At 47.1% G+C, this 20,659-nt stretch overlaps 5 protein-coding genes across 5 annotated transcripts; 3 read left to right on the top strand and 2 right to left on the bottom strand.

Annotated features, from left to right (window-relative positions):
* Nucleotides 1-970: 970 nt before the first annotated feature.
* LHYA1_G001553 (WSC domain-containing protein) lies at nt 971-2,600 on the top strand (the record flags this gene model as incomplete). Its single annotated transcript, XM_031146534.1, has 2 exons — nt 971-1,981; nt 2,034-2,600. 2 exons carry the CDS (start codon nt 971-973, stop codon nt 2,598-2,600), a joined length of 1,578 nt encoding a protein of 525 aa, XP_031009146.1.
* Nucleotides 2,601-4,867: 2,267 nt separating this feature from the next.
* Nucleotides 4,868-6,903, bottom strand: KU70 (ATP-dependent DNA helicase II subunit; the record flags this gene model as incomplete). Its single annotated transcript, XM_031146535.1, has 3 exons — nt 4,868-6,127; nt 6,173-6,784; nt 6,832-6,903. The coding sequence occupies 3 exons, from the start codon at nt 6,901-6,903 to the stop codon at nt 4,868-4,870; spliced, it is 1,944 nt and encodes a 647-aa protein (XP_031009144.1).
* Nucleotides 6,904-7,289: 386 nt separating this feature from the next.
* On the top strand, nt 7,290-8,694 carry fech (Ferrochelatase, mitochondrial; the record flags this gene model as incomplete). Its single annotated transcript, XM_031146536.1, has 3 exons — nt 7,290-7,541; nt 7,589-8,174; nt 8,231-8,694. 3 exons carry the CDS (start codon nt 7,290-7,292, stop codon nt 8,692-8,694), a joined length of 1,302 nt encoding a protein of 433 aa, XP_031009143.1.
* Nucleotides 8,695-9,532: 838 nt separating this feature from the next.
* YJL163C (uncharacterized protein) lies at nt 9,533-11,488 on the top strand (the record flags this gene model as incomplete). The annotated part of the gene is made up of 3 exons (XM_031146537.1): nt 9,533-9,808; nt 9,870-11,313; nt 11,388-11,488. The coding sequence occupies 3 exons, from the start codon at nt 9,533-9,535 to the stop codon at nt 11,486-11,488; spliced, it is 1,821 nt and encodes a 606-aa protein (XP_031009129.1).
* A 6,567-nt stretch (nt 11,489-18,055) lies between these two features.
* tmem184C (Transmembrane protein 184-like protein) lies at nt 18,056-19,916 on the bottom strand (the record flags this gene model as incomplete). Its single annotated transcript, XM_031146538.1, has 4 exons — nt 18,056-19,147; nt 19,192-19,615; nt 19,662-19,815; nt 19,868-19,916. 4 exons carry the CDS (start codon nt 19,914-19,916, stop codon nt 18,056-18,058), a joined length of 1,719 nt encoding a protein of 572 aa, XP_031009145.1.
* Between the last annotated feature and the right edge of the window lie 743 nt (nt 19,917-20,659).

Here is a 20,659-nt window from a genome sequence, read left to right on the forward strand (position 1 = left end):
CCAGTCCCCCTGGCCTCAGCACCTCTCGAGCTTATGGTACATCGTATCGCCTCAACATTGCATTGCTATGTGTGTTGGCATGTTGCTTCTCTCAAAAGCTTCCTACGTCGAAGAGGCAAACTTTCCGACCGAATTTGAAAAAATGCCGGGCGTTACATGAATGCAACGATGACATTGAATAATGCCGATATAGGACTTCTTAAAAGAGACGAGCACCAAGTACCCTCTACACTTTCCCTCCAACATATCTCAAAGCCAAAGTGGGCAAGGTACTCCTACACCAATGTCAGGAGTGACGCATATGTTTTCATCCCCGAACGCTGCTTCGTGATCTAATGGCAAATTTACTTCTTTTGGGCATTATGATTTCGAACAGCCATTCCACCCTCATCAGTCTGATGCTTTATCTCGGCCCTCTTTCCTCTCCAACGCTCTTATTCCAGGGTTTGGATGCACAATCGCAAGGATTACATGCTGAAAGTGGGGCGGTGTAGTCTTATTGCGTCCACCTGCACGTTAGGATTACTACACAATGCATTTAATACGTTCGAATATTTCTACACTGAAAGTCCCAACTTACTGCGCAAAAGATCTCTTTCGATCAGTGCTATATACCGGGAGAAGTTGTTTAGCCCAGCGAACAAGCAGATCATCCTCAAATTCAGGACGTTCAGCATTTGATCAGAGAAAGTACACCAGTCAGATAATTTGCTCACGTGCATATCTTCCCATGTACTACGATACCTGATGTATCTCGGTACCACCCTGCTATGCCTGTTCGAGCTTTGGATCACTGTGATTCGTACACCTCTGAGCATACTACAGGATCGGGATACCCATCCACGGGCCTTTATTCGAAACTGTACTAGCTTAAGTATAGATATGTATTGTTAAAAGCTCAACGGGGTTCAACTTTTCTTGGGCCGTTTCGAAGGGCTGGGAATTCTAAGCTTCATTTGCAAATATGAAAATGATATTCTCGAGGTTGCCAATTCTCAACTTGCTACACCTATTCGCTCCCACGTCTTCGACTTACTTCTATCCAACTGTGCAAACATCGCTTCTCGAGCACATACTTGTCGATACACAGGGTGCTCATGCATCAGACTTCATAGCTGCTATAACGCCATGCACCAACTATGTGAATGGAGCTCAGACTTTAGGACGAATAACATCAGCACAATGGATCCGAGTCGCGTTTCACGACTTTGTTACAGCAAATATAACAGCAGGGACTGGAGGGCTTGATGCTAGCATTGGCTTCGAGACTTTGAGGGGAGAGAATTCTGGAGCTGCGATGAATGACTCGATGGGCTTTTTCAGGCCGCGTGTCAGTTCGAAAATAGCCACTGCTGACTTTATTGCTTTGTCAGTAGTTATGAGTGTAGGAAACTGTGGTGGGCCTCAGATTCCGTTGCGCGGAGGGCGAGTCGATGCAACAGAAGGGGGTGCTACGGGCGTACCTGCCCCTGACTCCTCGCTTGCAGACACGTTGGGTTTCTTCGGCGGTGCTGGATTCAACCAGGTCGATTCAATCGGTTTGACTGCTTGCGGGCACACCATGGGAAATGTCCATCATGAGGGTTTCCCCATAGTTGTTGGGCCTGACGCAGTGTCCGAGAACAACACCGGCGGCGGGATCCATTTCGATAGCACTGTTGCTACTTTCGACACTTTAGTTGTTCACGAATATCTTAATGGCACCGGGAATGCAGGAGGTCCTCTCGTGACCTCTTTCAATGTCAGCTCTCGAAGCGATCTCCGACTCTACGAAAGTGACAACAATGCTACAATGACTAGTCTTGCTAATCAAGGCAACGGCTTCTTCGATACCTGTGTAAATTTATTTCAGCGGATGCTCGATACTGTACCAACTGGCGTTGTGCTTTCAGATGTCATCGAGCCAATGCCACTTAAACCTATCAACGCAACTCTTGATTTCGATAATGATGGCAATCTAATATTTACTGGATACATAAGAGTTAGCAGCACGTCTTATGTTATATATCGATCAAATAACTAATTCGCAACAGACCCTCGCTACTGGAACCTCAGCCGCTCCGCAATCACTAAACCTCACCACTTCTCTCGACAAGCAGGGTCTCCTTCTCACCCCTGAGTCGGAAACCGGTTCAAGCATTTTCGGATCCACCACTTTCTTCCCATTCAGCACCCAGATATCAAACCCAGAAGCCTTCACCTCATTCAATGTTTCTGCTCCCGGTATCTCGTCCCAGAGCTTCCCTGTGCAATCAGGTGCTTTCGTCGTGCCTTCCCTTACCACTGTAACAACAATCCACAACACCACCGCCACGGTGGCCTTTTCCGTCGCTACGAGACAGGGCTATGTGGGTCGGATGATGAAGAGAGATAATTCGACAGCGCCGAGTGTCAGCATTCAGGCGCCGGTTGCGCAGGTGGGTACGTTGGGTCCTCGCATTGAGACATTTGATGATGTAGCTGTTACGAGCGTGGCGCAAAAGGCGGGGTATTATGTTTGGGAAGGAAGTGTCACTGTCGAAGATTGGACTTTGGGACCTCTTAGCATAAGTGTGCTTAATGAGAATGGAGATGAGGTGGATGTTGCGATGGTTGACTGAATCGTGTTATCGCCGCTCATTGATAGGATGGCGATGACAACAGATATTCAGTCTACTTCATAATACCTGAACAACTGCTTCAAACATCTTGGTTGATTGAAATGTCCTGAGATGGACATCAGTTCCAAATCCTAACTCCCATGGGGCAGGTCAGAGCCACGAGAATATTTATAAATACTTTCAATACAGGGCAAGATTTCTTGTGCATGTATCACTGCCATGTTACCTCAGGGGGGAATGTTGAAAGCAGCAGTGAAAAGTGTCTGTAGTATCAGTGGTGGTAGAGTTGACGAGGTGGCGTTGATTTTAAGTATTGACATTGACTTTCATACTCACTACATGATCCCCAATCAACGCCTAGCATTATTTCAACCCCTCCCCCCCGTACTATAACTGGTAAATCCGCATTTCCCCAAACAGCTTCCCTAACGCATTTCTTCACAATCTACAACCCAATAATTAGTAATGCCAAATAAACAGCGAATCTATGCATAAGCGCCGCTACATGTTCCCCCACCATGAAGAACCTAAAAGCGCTCATCAAAAATGATATCAAGTAGTAAAGCCGAAAGACTTCATCTTTTTCCAAAGTTGTGCCCAGAAACCCTTCTTCTTTGTCCGCACAGTGTCGAAAATGGCCCGGTCACTTAAACCCTGCGCTTTGAGCCTAACAACCTGTTTCTTCTGCTCCTCGCTCCAACTCATGATTTCCTCCTCCGCGGCTCGCTCTTCCTCGCTCGGCTTGTGGCTGTCCTCCAATTTTTTCTGTTCTTCTAACGCGCGGACTTTCGGGCTACGTGCATATGCATACTTTTTCCTGATCGTCTTGGGGTGGATGTCGAGAAGAGGAGCGCGGTGCGGAAATGTTGAGTGGTGGGTGGATTTCTTGGACTTGCGTGTTGGGGGGTGAGAATGGTTCGGCTTGGGTGTGCGAAGAAGCTTGGTAGGCGGGTTGGAGGCATGGCGATGTTGGGTTGATTCTGTAAGGCGTTGATTGCTAGAAGGTGAGAAACTTTAGGAGTAAGAAGAGGGGTTCTGTTCTGCCTTGAATCGAAGCTGACATATTCCTCAGCCACCAATATATACCCTGCACTAAGCCGCGATTTTATCTATGGATTGTTCAGATGTTTCGATTCACCGAATAGCTATCATGTCGAATCAGCAGCGGCAGGTTGCAACTTTTTAAGCCAAGGCAAACCATCGCATATACTACTGTAGTTCTCACATTCGTCTTATCTCATCTCGATATATTTTTTCAGGTGTGGCTAAGTTCTGTCCCACCATAAACCAACTGGACACGCCTACAGTACATATTCCCATGCCAAAAAGCGAGTACCACCAGGGTACTTACAGGCCCTTAGACTTGCCCTTGTTATTTGAAGCACTTCAAGATATGCTAGCCAAGCAATTAGCCTCTCTGTTTCCAAACAGATTAAGGTACGGCTGACTACTGGTACTTTGTGTAACACCACACAGCATCAACCAAACAAGCGACATTTTTATTTTTTCGAATGATGTCTTCTCCCGAGTCCTGAGACTACAGTTACAGACAGCTTTCTCATAACTATATAATGCCCAAAATCTATAGAAGGAAGTTTAAGAACTTTATTCCCCTCGCCGGATATCAAAGACTGTAGCACACCTCAAATATCAATAAATGCCTAATAGCTTCCAATAAACCCACCAGCTACTTAAAGCTAGCCTACGACCATTATTATATCATGTGAATCGACTCCCGCTTCCTTCTTTCCTTCCTCCCTTCCACCAAGAAAATACCCCGCTCGCTCTACCTCCATTCACAACCCCTTTCTAAGCGAGCCCTTCGAGCTCCCCATAATAAATCAACAGAACCACGCAACCAACTTTCTTGGTATTTATTTCCCCCTTTTAGAGTGCGAGCATATGGTTAGAGGTGGCTAGATTGTGTGCCATCTCTGAGGCTAAGTAAATGTTCAATGCTAATCAATGCCAGCCCACTATCCTCCGTCCCGAAAGTACAGAGACAGGTCCGGAAAGAAGTCACAAAGACCGTCGTTATGAGTAGAATTGTCAAATCTAGTCAACTCTCAACATAAGTTAGAATCGAATCTTGGGAAAATTTCATAAATGCTAATATTAGAACAGCTTTTCATTATCCCTACTTCCTTTCGCTCAACTGCAGATTGCCAACGCCGAGAGATAGACGCTCTCCATATCATTCATAACCCGACATGCTCCATCCCATGTGAATATCATACAGCCAAATAAAACAAAACAAATCCCATCACTTAATTCTCATCAGCCCACTGCTCGATCCTCTCAATCAAGTCCGGCTTCCTCCCACTATTACTCAAGCCCTTCGCCGCCAGCAAATCCTTCAGTTCCGCAACAGTATGCTTAGCTAGCTTCCCAGTACTAATAATTTTCTTCAGCTCATCGTCACCCACATTATCCAGCCCCTCCGTCTTGACCTTTTTCTTCACCGGACCGTCCGAATCAGCTCGCTCGTGCTTTGCGCCTGAGCCATGCTCTTTCCGGTAAACATTGGTCGCCTCTTCCAGTAGCTGGCCCCAGTTATGTATGTACTCACCAGCGCGCTTCTCTACTTGGCGGTATTTGGGTACGGTTTTATCTTCTGGCGTCTCGGGGATGTCTTCTTCTAATGCTATGGCTTGGAGAATCTTGTAGTGCCATTGTAGGGATGGATTGGGGTATTTGCTTGGGTCGTAGATGCCTTTCGGGAGTTGCAGTTGTTTTATTACTGTGCGCATTTCGTTGGTGAGATTATCGGGGCTGAAGACTTGTGTGAGTTGGTCTGGGGCTTCGCGGATGTCGTCGGCGAAGGGGAGGGGGTAGAGCCATAGTCCGGCAGGGTTGAGTTGAAGACCTGTGTTTTCGGAAAGGCGTTCCTCCGAGGGCAAGATGGCGACAATGGTCGGGCTCGAGTTTTGTCTGGCGATGAACCATGCAAGGCCCATGATCTTGTTCTTTACAAGTTTCTGCCATAGTGCCGAGAAAACACGGCTTGAACCAACAAAGCCTTCCTCACTGGGATATATGAATGTAGATTTCTTGACGGAAGCCCAGAATGGTAGCATCGACTGAGGTTTGAAGCCTATAATCCGAATGCCAGGCTTACCGAACGATCTCAACTTTTCCTGTTCCTCGGATGTGAACAAAATTTGAGTGCCGCCAAATTTGTAGGCTTTCTTGATTTCGTCCTTTTCAACGGGTTTGGTGTCATCGTCATTCAAACGAGCTGATTCCGGCTTCACTATCTGATTTGTTTCGCCTCCTTGGTAAACCCAGTCTTGCTTTGCCGGTTTTGCAGGCTGGAGAAGATTATACCCCTTGACCGAGATTTGGAACTCAGGACCAATCTCAAATTTCATGTTGGAGAAGAGTGCGCGTTTCGTAAATTGCTTGGAATTGATGTCTGAAATGAGGTCGTTAAGAAGGCTTATGCCATCACCACCAGCAGATTTGAAATCCCTAGGGGCTGTTGCCAAGTCACCTCCATCATCTGCTGGATCGCGATAGATGATGTCCTGCGATGATTAGTATATTTGGAGAACAGAGAAGCATTTACCCACATCGTAAAACTTTGTGCGGTCGAACTTGTGATCCGGATGAGATATGGGGAACAATTCAATGGTAACGCCCAAATCATAGAGATCCTTTGCCCGAACAGTGGCTGATGATCTCAGGGCCTTATTTGCTGAATGAGGGTCGTCCTTGTCTGTGATGATGAACAATCTTCTGGATGCAAAGTCCGGTGCCCCTCTAGTGAAGATTTGGTTGGCGCAGAATAGTAAGTTTGGCATATCAACAGGTTCTTCACTTGGCTTTAGCAAACTTTGAGCTTCGTCCTCATCTTCTACTATGGCCTTCAGGGCTTTGACATCCGCTGCTGACGGGACAGTAAGATCGGTCAAAAGGTAGCAGTGCGGGTATGTGACATTGCCATTGTCATTGTCATCTCTTTCCTCAAACTTTGATTTTTCAGTGCCAAAAAGGAGGACGCCCATCTTGTCTTTCGGATGTGATATTATGCGCTGTTGCATGATTTGGTATGCGCACTTGATGGCAGCAGCAGTTGCACTGTCGGTTTCGGATTTCTTGGAGTCGGAGTGTGGAGGAGGAGCGAGCATAGATTCGCTGACTTCGATTGCGAAGAGAACGGCATCTTTTTGGGTGGTGTATGCCTATGTAGGTATTAGAGCTGTTATTTCTAGGGATCTGAGTTGCAAACGGTCTCATCAACGTCTTCCTCGTCCTCTTCCTGATCGTCCTTGTTCTTCCAGCTTTCATTGCCTTCCGCCATAATGTCTGTTGGGAGGATTGCGCAATCAATGGGAGGGAAAGAGAATTGCGAATGGCGAAGCGGGGTCTTCTTTTCTGTCCCTCAATCGTTATGTTGAGATCAGGCAGACAAACGCGCCCAAATCGCGCTGTGACGGGAGTTCACGTGATGATATTTCGCCCATCACATCAAGACACCGTCATTGGTACGCACTTTCAGTTTCCTCGGCTTTTCCACTCCCGCGCGCCATCATAATCCCTGTATATCTGTATATCCGCCCGCTGAATTCTAGACCCTTGAGCTTGCCCCAACCGTGGAGTAATGAACCTTCCCGTCGTATCACAATGATCTGCGAATAAATAATAACAACTTCCTCAACTTCTGTCTCTGGTCTATATCAAAAGAACATGGCTTTCCGAACCCCCATAAGCCAGCTCACCAAAAGAGCGTCACAGTCAACAATATCCAGATTGACAAGTACGCCATCAACTGCATTATGGCAAAGGGCCAATGCAAATCAATTACGGTCTCTTGCGACACACGTACCGCCAGTAACGCAAGATGCTACGAGCTCGAAGGGTCCCACGGCTATGGTTTTTATGAACATGGGAGGTCCATCCACAACGGATGAAGTTGGGGGTTTCTTGAGCAGACTCTTTGTACGTCACTACGGCCTCGGACACCTACAATGCTAACTACAACACAGGCAGACGGCGACTTAATTCCTCTCGGCCCACTTCAAAACTACCTTGGCGCCTTCATCTCTAAGCGTCGAACCCCCAAGATCCAGAAACAATACGCCGCAATTGGTGGCGGCTCGCCCATTCGAAAATGGTCCGAATATCAAGCAGCAGAGATGTGCAAGATTCTCGACAAGACCTCACCAGAAACTGCACCCCATCTACCCTACGTCGCATTCAGATACGCGAATCCTTTGACAGAAGAAATGTATAATAAGTTGCTGGCAGATGGATTTGGTGGTGGCAAGGGAGGCAGGGCTGTAGCTTTCACGCAATACCCACAATACAGTTGTTCTACGACTGGGAGCAGTCTGAACGAGTTGTGGAAGTGGAGACAAAGATTAGAAGGGAAGAGCGATGCTGCCAAGGCTGGCGACAATGATGGGACAATCAATTGGAGTGTGATCGATCGATGGCCATCGCATCCTGGATTGATTGATGCAATTGCACTTAATATTGAAGCAAAACTCGCTGAATATTCCGAAGAACAACGGAAAGATGTGGTGCTCTTGTTTTCGGCACACAGCCTGCCAATGTCTGTGGTAAACAGAGGTATGTTATTATCGTATTCTGATTATGTTCAGGTATCTGATACTAATGGGACTTAGGTGACCCATATCCTGCGGAAGTTGCTGCCACAGTTGCAGCTGTAATGACCAGATTAGGTCATTCTCACCCTTACCGTCTTGTATGGCAATCGCAAGTCGGACCTAGTGCTTGGCTTGGAGCTCAAACCAGTGACACTGTTGAGAACTACATTGCAAAGGGTCAGAAGAACTTGATTCTTATTCCAGTGGCATTCACATCGGACCACATTGAGACGTTGTACGAGTTAGATGAAGAAGTAATCGGCGAATCCGGACACAAAGACACGATCAAGAGATCCGAGAGTTTAAATGGCCACCCTGTGTTCATTGAAGCTTTGGCTGATATTGCGAAAAAGCATCTGGATAGTGGGGTAGTTGCAAGCAAGCAGATGGGGTTGAGATGTCCTGGGTGTAAGAGTGAAAGGTGTGCGGAAAGCAAGAAGTTCTTTCTGGGACAAGGGAAAGGAGAGACATTCGCTGTATGATGGTTGGAATTGAGGATTGTATATTACCTAAAAGGATACTCTGTTGTATTACGGAGTACACATGAGTGGGATGAAACGTGGTCGTGGTCCAGGCTGGTGCGATAACACAATATGCATCATCGCGTCACCACTTTCCTCTTTAGAAAAAAGAATGTAGAGCACGAAAGCGCGACCACGAATTATCTAATAAATACAAGAGACTTGATAGGAAGTTTATAATATCTGATGTTGGATCCACGCGTCTCGTTAGGCAACAATAGTCTCGTAAGGTACTCAATACCTTAAATTCCACCGCGCTGACAGGAACCGAACTTAAAGACGGCTGTTGACCCAATCGCCGGATTCTAAAGACCGAGATACTGGGAAAGAATGTACAGTACAGTATTATCAAGCACTAACTGAATAAGACAACGCACCATTTCTTGATACGCCCAAAATACCGTCTCAGCTCTTAAATCAAGCATCGATTGGTTGAAATGCGACTATGACGTAGTCTAACTATTTAAACCAGCCCAGCTCCTATATCCTTTTCATCCCGTCCTCCTACCCTGGTCTAGTGCATACCAGACCAGATCACCATAATGGATTGTACTGTACACCTGGACCGCCGCCAGCGGATCTTGCAATAACGACGACTTGCTTTGCCTTTACCTGCAGCCTGTTGATATATGAATGCAATGACTCTACGACTATAAACCTGTACAATATCTAGACACCTACGACAATTACCAGTGCATTGGAAGCTCCCTCCATGCGACACTCCATATCTATGTACTAGTTTCAGCGACGCTCACGATAAGCACATCCATTCTAGTAAGTAGCAGCCGATCCCCTCGAGATGGACGACGAGCATGAGCGACGCAATGGCAAGACTCCAGAAGAGCATTGGGGTGCACAGGACTCCTTGAAGCGTAATGCCAGTCTGCGCAAGACGAAGGGCACAGGCGATGATAATGAAGCGACTCCATTGCTGGGCAATGGGAACGGAGGTAGTGGAAGTGGAAGTGGAAGCAATGGTGTTAGAAGTGGTTCAGTTGATAATGGCAGTTCTACAGAGCTGGAATGGGATGGTCTTGCGGACTTTGAAGGTTTGCCCTGGTGGCGGAAACCATCTGTGAGTTTGCGTTGCGCCTGCTCCCAGCTGCTATTCGAGCTTCATAGCTAATAATAAGCAGGTTGGCTGGCTGATAATACCTTTCTTCCTCTTCGCCCTCGCAGTTGGTGGCATCCTCGTCCCGAAACTCAACCTTATCAAGTCTCTTGTCTGTAGAGAATACTTCATCGAGCAGTCCGCCCTCCAGCCCTCCCTCATCTTCGGACCCATCATCCTCGGCGACGATAACCCTCAATGCGAGATTCCTGCAGTCCAAAAGCTGGTCACAAGGTTCACGCTATATATGACCATACTCACTGGTGGACTAAGCGCTATTGTGGCCCCAAAACTCGGTGCTTTCTCTGACCGTTATGGGCGGACGAGAGTCCTAGTTATAACGTCTTTAGGTGGTTTCTTGGCGGAGATCATCACTATCCTCGCAGCTACCTACCCAGACAGTATTCCCTATCAGTGGATGCTCGCAGGTTCAATATTCGACGGCATCTGCGGCTCGTTCACAGCTGGTATGGCCTTAACCCACGCATATGCAGCTGATTGTACCCCGCCTCCGAAACGGAACGTCACTTTTGGATATTTCCATGCGTGTCTCTTCTCCGGCATAGCATTCGGCCCATTAATAGTAGCAATCTTTGTCAAAAAGGGCGGGTCCCTAATAGCAACCTTCTACGTCGCCATGGGCATCCACGCCTTCTTCATGATCTTCATCTTCTTCCTGGCCCCCGAATCTCTCAGCAAGAAGCGCCAAATGCTAGCCCGGGAGAAGTTTGCCGCAGAAGGTGCAAACATTGATTCAGATGGTTACGGCTGGGTGAGGAGTGCCAATATCCTCGCTCCCCTCAAAATCCTCTGGCCGACAGGCCCAGGCACTTCCAATCACCTCCGCGCAAACCTGATATTGCTCGCAGCGGTCGACACCATCATGTTCGCCGTTGGTATGGGAGCCCTGAGCGTAACAGTATACTACCTGGGCTTCCAATTCCACTGGAAAACCCCCGAAACCAGCGCCTTTGTCAGCATCATCAACATCGTACGCGTCTTCGCGCTCATTTCCGTATTGCCCCTCCTCAACTACCTATTCCGCACGCGGCGCGCCAACAAACAGCGGCGAGAATCTGGGTTCGCGATCCCGGAGCCGAATTCGGGGTCTGATAATTTAGACCTGAATATCGTGCGCGCGAGCGTCGTGTTTGAGATTATTGGGTATGGAAGTTATGCGATAGTGAGGAAGGGGAACTTGTTTACTGTAGCGGGGATCTTTGCGGCGTTTGGGGGCATTGGGAGTCCGACGCTGCAGAGTGCGCTTACGAAACATGTTCCACATGATAGAATAGGACAGCTGCTTGGTGCGACGGGCTTGTTGCATGCGTTGGCACGTGTGGTCGCGCCGACGGTGTTTAACATTATCTATGCGCAGACTGTTGATACTTTCCCGCAGGAAATATTTGTTGTGCTGTTTGGGTGCTTTTGTGTGGCTTTCCTGACGAGTTGGTTTATTAGACCGCATGGTAAGTTCCCCTTCTCTTTCTCGTCTCTTTTCATTACTTGCTATACCTGTAAGATACTGACATTCGGTTGATAGTCTACCTCGAAGAACCCGGCTCTGCAATAGGAAACTCGGAAAGGACTCGGCTTGAAAACGACCCTGATATTCTTGTCGACGAGGAGATTATCGGTGCATGACCTTCATTCATGATTCTTGTTCTATACATACACCTATCTTTTCTTGTGCATACCACATCTCTCTATTTCTTTTCTGTATAGTTTTCATTCATTCGTAGATCTTTTTGAACATACACGGTAGTCAGCATGAGGAGTTTTGGGCGTAGGCACGGTAGGTACTTTTGCATGCATGCATTTGACGACGGACGGGCTTTAGAGCTTAGATGACGAGGCGCGGTGCTATTAGCACGTACGCAGAGAATTGAACACTTTTAATTAACAGAGTTTCGAGGAAGCAAAGCCGCACGGCGTACAGTATAGTATGAAGGTCCTCATATCACCTAGCCGTCTGGTAATTTTCCGACTGGTGTGAAACAAATGGCCTTGAAACAAGATACCCTGTGCTCGGAAAGGGCTTTTGCAGTCAGTCCAGTACGCGCGATATCCGGGAGATGAGAGACAAGCATCTAGAAAATCTTTTTGTGAAGTTGTTTCATATAACTTAGGACGAATGGTTGACCACCATTGGTGGTGATTACCGTACTGACCGGGTAGATGAGATGAGGGCGGATCAACATGCTTTCCATTTGATTTGTCTTTCGCAGAATCATATGCTCTCGTAATATTTTCCAGAACCAGATTGCTTAATAAATAAGCGGCTTCTGTTATAGTAGCCCGGGTGATAAAACCCCGAAAGGACTTCTGAGCAGATGAATAAGCTTCGCTTTTTATTTAAGTACCCACCTAACATCACTAGATTGGTTGTCTTTTCTGAAAACGCTCGGGTTCTGGTTTAAATAGACGGTGGAATCTAGAGTGTAATTTTATGAAGATATGCTTGGATTTGATAGCTTTTCGATTACATAGGTTGGATTCCTTCAGATAAATAATTCCAAACTAGACATGTAAAGACGGTTTCATAGCAATATGATAACTTAATATTACGAGGTAAAATCCAGAGTCTAACAGACAAAAGCTCGTCTATTCCTAAAGTCACATAGCAGCACTATACACGCCGTATAATATACCGTACCAAGTTTGCCTACGCTTGTCAGCATGTCATGAACATCAAACATCTCAGCCTTCTCTCCCATCCCATTTCTCTAAAAGAGTAATGTTGAGCGATCATACGTTAACTGTGAATATCTCAACAGAAGAAGCTTAAGATTAAATCGTACAGGATATACTCTTTCGAGCTTCACGTGCACAGCCTCTTGGATCAAACGTTGTTATGCGAAGAATGCTTGCACGAAACCAAGCATTTAAGCGAAAGTCGTCCCGCTGCTTGGCGTTCAAACGAGTAAATCCTATTTTTGTACCACAAGGGTTTCCCTTAACCTACAGTAGTAACGCCGACCTAACAACATCATGTCAACATAACACTTCCAATTTGAGTAAGACACGGCAATTGAGTCAACAGATTCCCTTGATAACAGCAACTAGCAAACCCTAGAACCTAGTATAAAAACCAGGTTCACAGGTTGAAAGCTTGACGTTGTTCAAGCTTTCGTGCAGTAGGATTACTAGGGTGTTCGAGGGCTGCAGAAGGATGCAGATCAGATGTATCAAAGTCCATCCTTCGATCTCCCCTCCCAGTCCGGCCTACTCCCAGAGTCCACCTGCGAGGCTCACGCCGCCATTCGTTCTCACACAGAGTGCTGACTCCACAAGAGAGCCGCTTTTTGGTGCATTACCGTCAGCAGGGACCCTGCAAACTAATATGAGGAAGGGATTATGACGATATCGGGTACCTCTTGCGCGGCACGCCCAGTCTGGCCCTTCCTGAATCTAACTCTCCTGGTATAAGCCCAATCCGCGGCTCATGCAATCCATGAGGGTGTTCGTCCTATCTTCCTTCCCCACAGGTAGAATCCATTCTATGGAGTCATAGTACTTGACGGCTCGTGTTTATATTCCTATTCCCTGGTTGTTTCGTTCCTATTTGGTGGCAACTCCGTCCCAATGCTAGGTTTACATCCATGATCTACACAGGTAAAATCTGGCAGCTTGCTGTAAGCCTGTGTCTATCTGTTAAGATCTGTGGGGATTCGCTGATTGGCTTTCTTTGTTTTCCAGTCTTTTGAGGCGGTGATGCAGATTAAGAGGATGGATTGAAGGATGCTTGGAGGATTTTTTAATGGCAGGCTTGATCAGTGAGATGGTGTCATTTTCTTCTAGTGAAGAAGGTATATAGCTTCTGCTTTCTTCATTCTCTTCAACTCTCATCGGCATCAACAACTTCCTCTTGTTCCTTCCTCTGTTTTTCATACTCCAACTGTGAATACAGTCACTGTCTCTATACTTCGGATTCAGATTTCATATCCCACGTCCAGCATCATCATGCATTTCTCATACATTGCCGCCTTGGCGATCGCCACAACGGCACATCTCGTACGTTTCCTGTTTCTCAAACTTCTCCGTCTAGTAAACGACTAACACTCTACAGACACTCGCTGAAGATGACGTCCGCCCCCCAGTGTACCCCGGAAAGAATGCTACTCGTATATACCCAACTGGCACTGGAAAACCAATTGGTTACCCATCTGGCAGTGGAAGACCATTTGCTTCAGGCACAGGTACACGATTCACTGGAAAGCCAACCACGCATTCCTCGCACTCAGCTTCACACTCGACCCACACCGAAAAGGAGACCCATTCTACTACAGTATCGGATATCTCAGGTTCTACAAAGACTGAAAGTCTCCCAGTGGCAGTTGTTACAATATCGAGCGCTGCTAGTTCAGAGACTGAGGTCCCTGGCTATTACAACCCTGGCGGCCCGGTACAGATTGAGTCCTCCAGTTCTGAGAGCATCTCTAGCAAAAGCCGCGCAGCTGGAGAATCAACTAGTCACTCAACTACTCATTCCACTACTCACTCAACTGTTCGCCTAACTGATCTCCCAACTGGTCTCCCAACTGGTCTACCATTGCCCTATCCCTTCCCATCAGGTGGATACCCCCTCCCTGATAAGAACAAGACAGAAACAGTGCACCACGCCAGCGGCACCGTCCGTATCGGGCCAGTCGGCACCGGAATTCATGGCAAGCCCCCTGGAACCGGCGCCAGCTACCACCCAACCTCATTCGGAACTGCCTCTGGTGCAACTGCTACTGCTCCTGGCTACGGACCTCAAAGGCCTACCGCAGAGCCTTACGTGGTCAAGCGCGAGGACGACGGCGAAGATACCAACATCTGGCACTTCCCATCTGGTTTTGCCCCTGGGTACGCCCGTCCATCTGGCCATGCTCAAGAATCTGGCCATGCTCACGAATCTGGTCACGCACACGAATCTGGTCATGCACACCACAGTGGCGCTCGCCCATCAGGAGCTCCCAACCCAACTCACCACCTGCCATCTGGGTTCCTCACCAAGACCAAGACCAAGACCGAGACCGGTGGACCCGAAACGACCACCACCTTTTAAGCACATTTTCCTTTCCTCGCATGATATGATATGACTTGGCGTAGGTAGAAGGATAGATATATAGGAGGCAGCAATGATTTTTCATCTTGGTCCATTCATTCTCTTAACTTCTCAGTTCAAACATTTTTAGGGCAAGTACTACTGAGTACGAAGAAAAACAAAAACACTTTTGTAAGGCGTTTGGGTTTAGGTTTGGGTTCGATGGATGATGCGGTCGAGATGATGGAAACGATGCAATCTAAGTGCTAGATGCATTATACCCACTCTCATTAGCTAGCTGTTTGGAATGAAAGCAGGCTTTGATGACTTTCCATTTATAGATTCCTCGACATATTACCTTGTGAATTTGTATGACGAAATTTAATATTGGAGACCCTGCTCTCCACTTTTCAATCTGCACGCTTTTGCTATGATATCAAGACCCAAACCCCCAACCAGCTCCGCATAATTCCTCCTTCCTGCCATACAATATCCTTCACCACAATCATACAAAATCAACTCTCAAAGCATTTTCCAAGGTTCGGAACCGGACTCGGATTTGATAACAACCATCCGAGTTTACAGCCGAGTTGACATTAATTATAGACTCGCTTAAGGACTTTCACTAGGGCCGGGATTACTCCGTAAGGTACCTACATAGGCAAGTTTCAAAGGTCTTCCTGCGGCTCCTACGGTACTGTACGCAAGCTTTTTCGCTACGCTATTCGGGCGTACCGATCGAACTGTTATCAAGCGCTTCCTTTGTACCCCAGATACCGTATTTGCTGTCAGAAAAACACGTCTGCGTCTATTTCTGATGGCTGGGCCATTTTTCGGATATTGCGTATTCTTATAAAAGTATGCGGTCTTATAGAAAGTGCAAAGGTTAAGAGCTGTGTTAGACTTTGCATTTGTTAGCTTTGTATGATTTCTTCCTACGAGGCTTTTTGTGTAGATTGAGGCGGGGTGAAGTGAAGTATTCACTTAGAATGAGTGAAAGGTGTCTAGATCTTTGGAGTATAAGAGGAGCGGTAAATCTTCTCTGGGCAACACGGAGAAGATGGTTATTTGCCTCGTTACATGGTGGCAAGATTCTCGGTATGGAACCTGGTATGGAAGGTCTGCCCGACGTACAGTGCAGTCAAGGCAAGGTAAGCTTATATCTTCAGCTGTCCAGCTCCTTCCGGCAGAGATCTAGGAAGGTTGTGGAGATCAACTACGTTGACGTTCATTATTCGCTGTATCCATTCGTTCGTTCAGTCGCACAGTTGCTGTCAATCCTTTGTACACTTTAGTTCGTTCGTTCGATTGACTTAGACACATAGCACGAGGGTCTTCGCAATGCATAATTATTTAGTTCTTCGGCATATACGTATCGTTTATCACTTCTCAAGCATCATTGCCTTTTCCAACCGGTATACGTTTCTGGTGCTCCACTGCTCCTGGAAGTTCATGGGATTTAAATAAGGGAAGAATCAAGTTCACAACTAGCAATCAGGGATGGCCACGTAATTATGCTGCCATTCATTCATTCATCTCTTAAGTTAAGTACGTCCTTTCTTTGGGACTTATGTCTCAAAGATGAGAGAGCAACGTGAGAGCAAAAGGGTTGGCAATTCTACCCTGAGACGAGGATATTCAGGTGCCGAGATTTCGCTAAAAATCCTTAGCCGACCCCTATCCCTATCCAGCAGGACCTTCACTATCAATTTAGGGTATTTAGCAACCTCATCTCCAATTCTTGTATCTGATTAGCTTAAATTGAACTTCAGTTATTATAAGAGTCGTTCTGGCCGATTAAATCAAACCAAAACCAAGTTCCAAAAACTGGTATGACTCCTTTCCGTATTAGAAGCTTAAACAAAAACACCACACCAACCTCAATGAGGGAATTTCCAGCGCAGCGCAGTCATTTCAACCACGTCGCATTCTGAATCGACAGTCTCCTTCCGGCCGGCTTCGTATCACATATGGACATCAAACAACCGCACGAATTCTTACGGCAACTTTATACCCCAGAGCAGCAGAGCCCATCTCAACCAGGCGAATAGCCAGGCCGCGAACCCGCTCGCAAAGCCTATTTTCTTTTTTTAGAAACTGCTTCGATCAGCTCCATCGTTCAACAGCTCTTTCCCTCAAGCTCCCTGCCTTCCTACTGTCGCCTTATACTAGCCAATCTCAATCTACATGATCTGGAGATGTTCACCATATGCCATAATAGTGGTATATATAGTCAAGCAAGCAGTCATAGAACCGTACGCACGCGTACAAAGACGCAAAAGAAGATCTATATCCAGCCCTCCATCTGCATTAACAAAGGCACGTACGTAACATGTAACTTTCCCGTGCGTTATCTACCTTGAAAAAAAATCCACAAGTGCAACACTAGCCTATATATAAATTACAACGTTATACTAGTCCCGATCCTTACATACGTGATCAATTACATCGACAAGACTAAAGCAGTAGTCGGGGCCAAAAGTACTTCAACTTACAGCTCGCCTACGTTTAATTCGACGTGCTGATATTCGTTGGGAACGGAGCTCGCTACTAGCTAGGACTCTGCTATTATGGATTGAGCAATAAAATAGCAATATAGGTAGATCTATAGATGATATCTATGGTCTCGAGCCACGCCTACAACCGGGCACTAGCTTGTCTCCGTGTTCGAAAAACTAGTTTATGTGTGGTATACAATATATAAACTATGACTCTTCGAGACAGCATAGTACAGCACAGCACCGGTGACGAATGCAAGGGAGAATCCTTTGTGGAACAAGCTGGTGCGATGGGTGATATAAAACTAGTCACTAAGGTAGAACTTAGAAGGCTGAATGACATCTTGATAAGTAAGGCATTCTTTCATTCATTGCTCATGCCCATCGATCTATCTACAACCCATACTTATCCGGTCACTGTAAACAGCCGCACTTCAAACCAAAGCCATGCCAAGCCAGGCATCCATCAAATGTGATATTTTCAACGCCCGCCCACCCACCGAAATATCATATCTAACCTATCTCTTCTTTCTCCAAAACGCCATCCCAATTCATATCAAATCCGCTAGCCGCCTAGCATCCATCAATACAGTCACAACATTAGCAGGGCAGGGCCAGCCGCTCATTTCATAAATATCATACTATACAACGCCTAGCTCAAGCTCAAAAGCGGTTATTCTGACTCTAATTCTGGTTCTGTCCCCACAGCGCGTTGTGTACTTGCGGCTGCGTATCTATATCATCGTCCGACCTGACTGGCCGACTGGAATTCGCCCATTGCTCAGACGGGCTCGGTTGTTTCTGTTGCCTGCGCTCGGTGCGTAAGTGCTCGAGATACGCGTCTGCTTGCGGGGGCTTTATGTATGGATCTGGGATGCCGTGGGCGTGATATACTTCCGGTTCTATTGAGACGGCCGTGCCGATATCTGCGTCCTGCCGCCTGACGGTTCCGGGTGATGGGTGGATGCCTACAAGCCGGTCGGGATTTGATTCAGCATAGGCGTTGTATTGGCCACCGGAATTTATATCTTGTCCCTCCGCGTCGTATCTTTGTCTAGCTGGAACATATCCTCCAGCCTTTAATGGATTAGGCTGCGCGTGCGCTATCAAGCCGGCTCCTTCATCTCCTGGTAGAGGGCTCGGCATCCCAAATTTACTCCGCCTGAACTCGTTGGCGATTGGGAGATTGTCCGTACCTTTGTACCCATTACCCCCCTCCAACGCCATATCATTCTGGTTGTTTGGATTGTTGATATCGAAGCCGTTCTTGTATGAGGCATCGTTCTCGCGCTTTCTCACGCCGAAAACCAACCACTTCATTCCACGTGCAAACCCTTTTATCAAGTCCCAAGGGTTCATAGCATCGGCAATGGCTTTGACGCCCATGAATCCTCCCTGCTTGGGGCCTTGCGCATTGAAAGGCTCCCCGGATACAGGATATTTTGATCCCATGCTTCCTCTGGCGTATTCTTGCCATGGAAAAGCCCATTGATGCAAAAGCGCAAAGATGGCCATCTCAACGCAGATAAGCAGGGAGGGAATTCCAACCTTCAAGTCTGGATAGGCCAGTGTGCTTGTGGGTTTAATGACACCCAGAGCAGAAGATGTGAGAACACTGAGCACGAAACTCTGCCAAAAAGAGAGGAAGACTACGAGTTTGATGGCCGCAATCTTCAAAAACGGGCTATGGTCAGCGAGATCTTTCCGCAGCTGAATATAGAACTGGATCAAGCAGAACATGGCGATTGTGACCGCGACACCCTCAATAATCAGAATCTAAAGGGTTAGCTAAGATCTGAAACAAGTGTAGATGAACATACCCAGATATGCCCAAATACGGGCGAGTTGGAGGACTCGCAGTATTTGCCAAAGTATTGCGTGATAACCGCTGTAACTGTCATGGAAACCCTTATAAAACAGTATTGATATACTCCAGTCCAAATTATATTAAACCACGTCAGCCCGCTTCTTGGCGTTCTCCAGCATCCCCTCTCTCCACCGCAACACTTCTTTGCCCACGAAAGCGGCCATACCCATGGCTTTGGTTCGATACTCCGGAAGTATTCTTTCTGTTCATGCAGGTCCGGCGCAATGTAGTGGCACAGTAGGGCGAAGAAAGACGCGATCGCAAAGGCTTCGTAGCATTCGTAGATTACGGTGAAGTATATCGCGTGCCAGTAGAACCAGAAGGAGAAGAAGGACGCTATCGCATAGACGGGTATCATGAAGAGGATACGTATAATACTGTGCAGGTTAGCGCATATCCTTGGGATAGAGGAAGGGGACGTACTGTCTTTGCTCGTAAGGTTTCGTATAATGGATCGCATGCATCCAGATGAGGTAGAATGAGAGCAGCACAGCGATTAATGCAGTTCCTCCTGATATTACGAGACCTAGACCATGGAATGTTAAACTCCCCGCGATTTGAACTTCAGATGAGCCAACTATATCGCGTCAGCATTTCCCTTCCGTCTCCAAGTGCAAGAGATTCCATACTCAGCATGTCCTCCAGCGTCGAATTGCATGTTCCATTAATTGTGAGCATCTTTGCGGTCGTTGCTCATCGAACAAGCAGCCAGGGAGAACCTGCGCGAAATGGAGAGGTCGTTCCTTCGTATGCTTTGGCAGATTCTTTTCGCGCTCTTGTTTGTGTTTGTGTTTGTGTAGTATACAGAGTATTCGATCTCTGTCGTCGTCGTCGTTTTCGTTCTGCGTGTGGGGTGTTTCGTATGGATGATGCAGCTCTTAATTTCGTAATTCAAGGGTATCTTTCTAGTCTCGCACCCGCATTCCAGTTGCCCGTCGTCTCAGAATACGCCTCGGTCTCTGTAAAGGCTTGGATGATTATCGAAAAAATGCGCTTCGGGTTTGGTAATTCGTGAATGTCGAGATTGTATCTTTGTTCGTTGTTGTTCAGGGTTGAAGAGGTGAATCATACACTACGAGTGCAATGCATCGATACGAAGAGGGCGATATTGGTGGTTCACAGGTTGATTGCGCCTGTGCTAAGGTGTGGCTTGCCCTTGTCCTTGTTGCCCAACCGCCCCTTCCTTCCCTGCAACGAGGCCCCTGAGGCCACTCACTAAACTTCTGAAGCCAGGGGCAAGGGCAAATGACTGTACGAAATGCAACTTGGCTTCTCAAGCGCTGCCGACATACGCTATTCTACCCAATTAACAGCCTGATCAGCATTCAAACAGCCCCAACAATGGTCAAACTGCCGTGCGTGTTGGCCCGCACAGCCCTCCGCAGACGACGCCTCTTCGCCTCGACGAGATGTGCACTGTT

The sequence above is a fragment of the Lachnellula hyalina genome (assembly GCF_007821495.1).
Source record: "Lachnellula hyalina strain CBS 185.66 chromosome Unknown contig00008, whole genome shotgun sequence".
NCBI classification, from domain to species: Eukaryota; Fungi; Ascomycota; class Leotiomycetes; order Helotiales; family Lachnaceae; genus Lachnellula; species Lachnellula hyalina.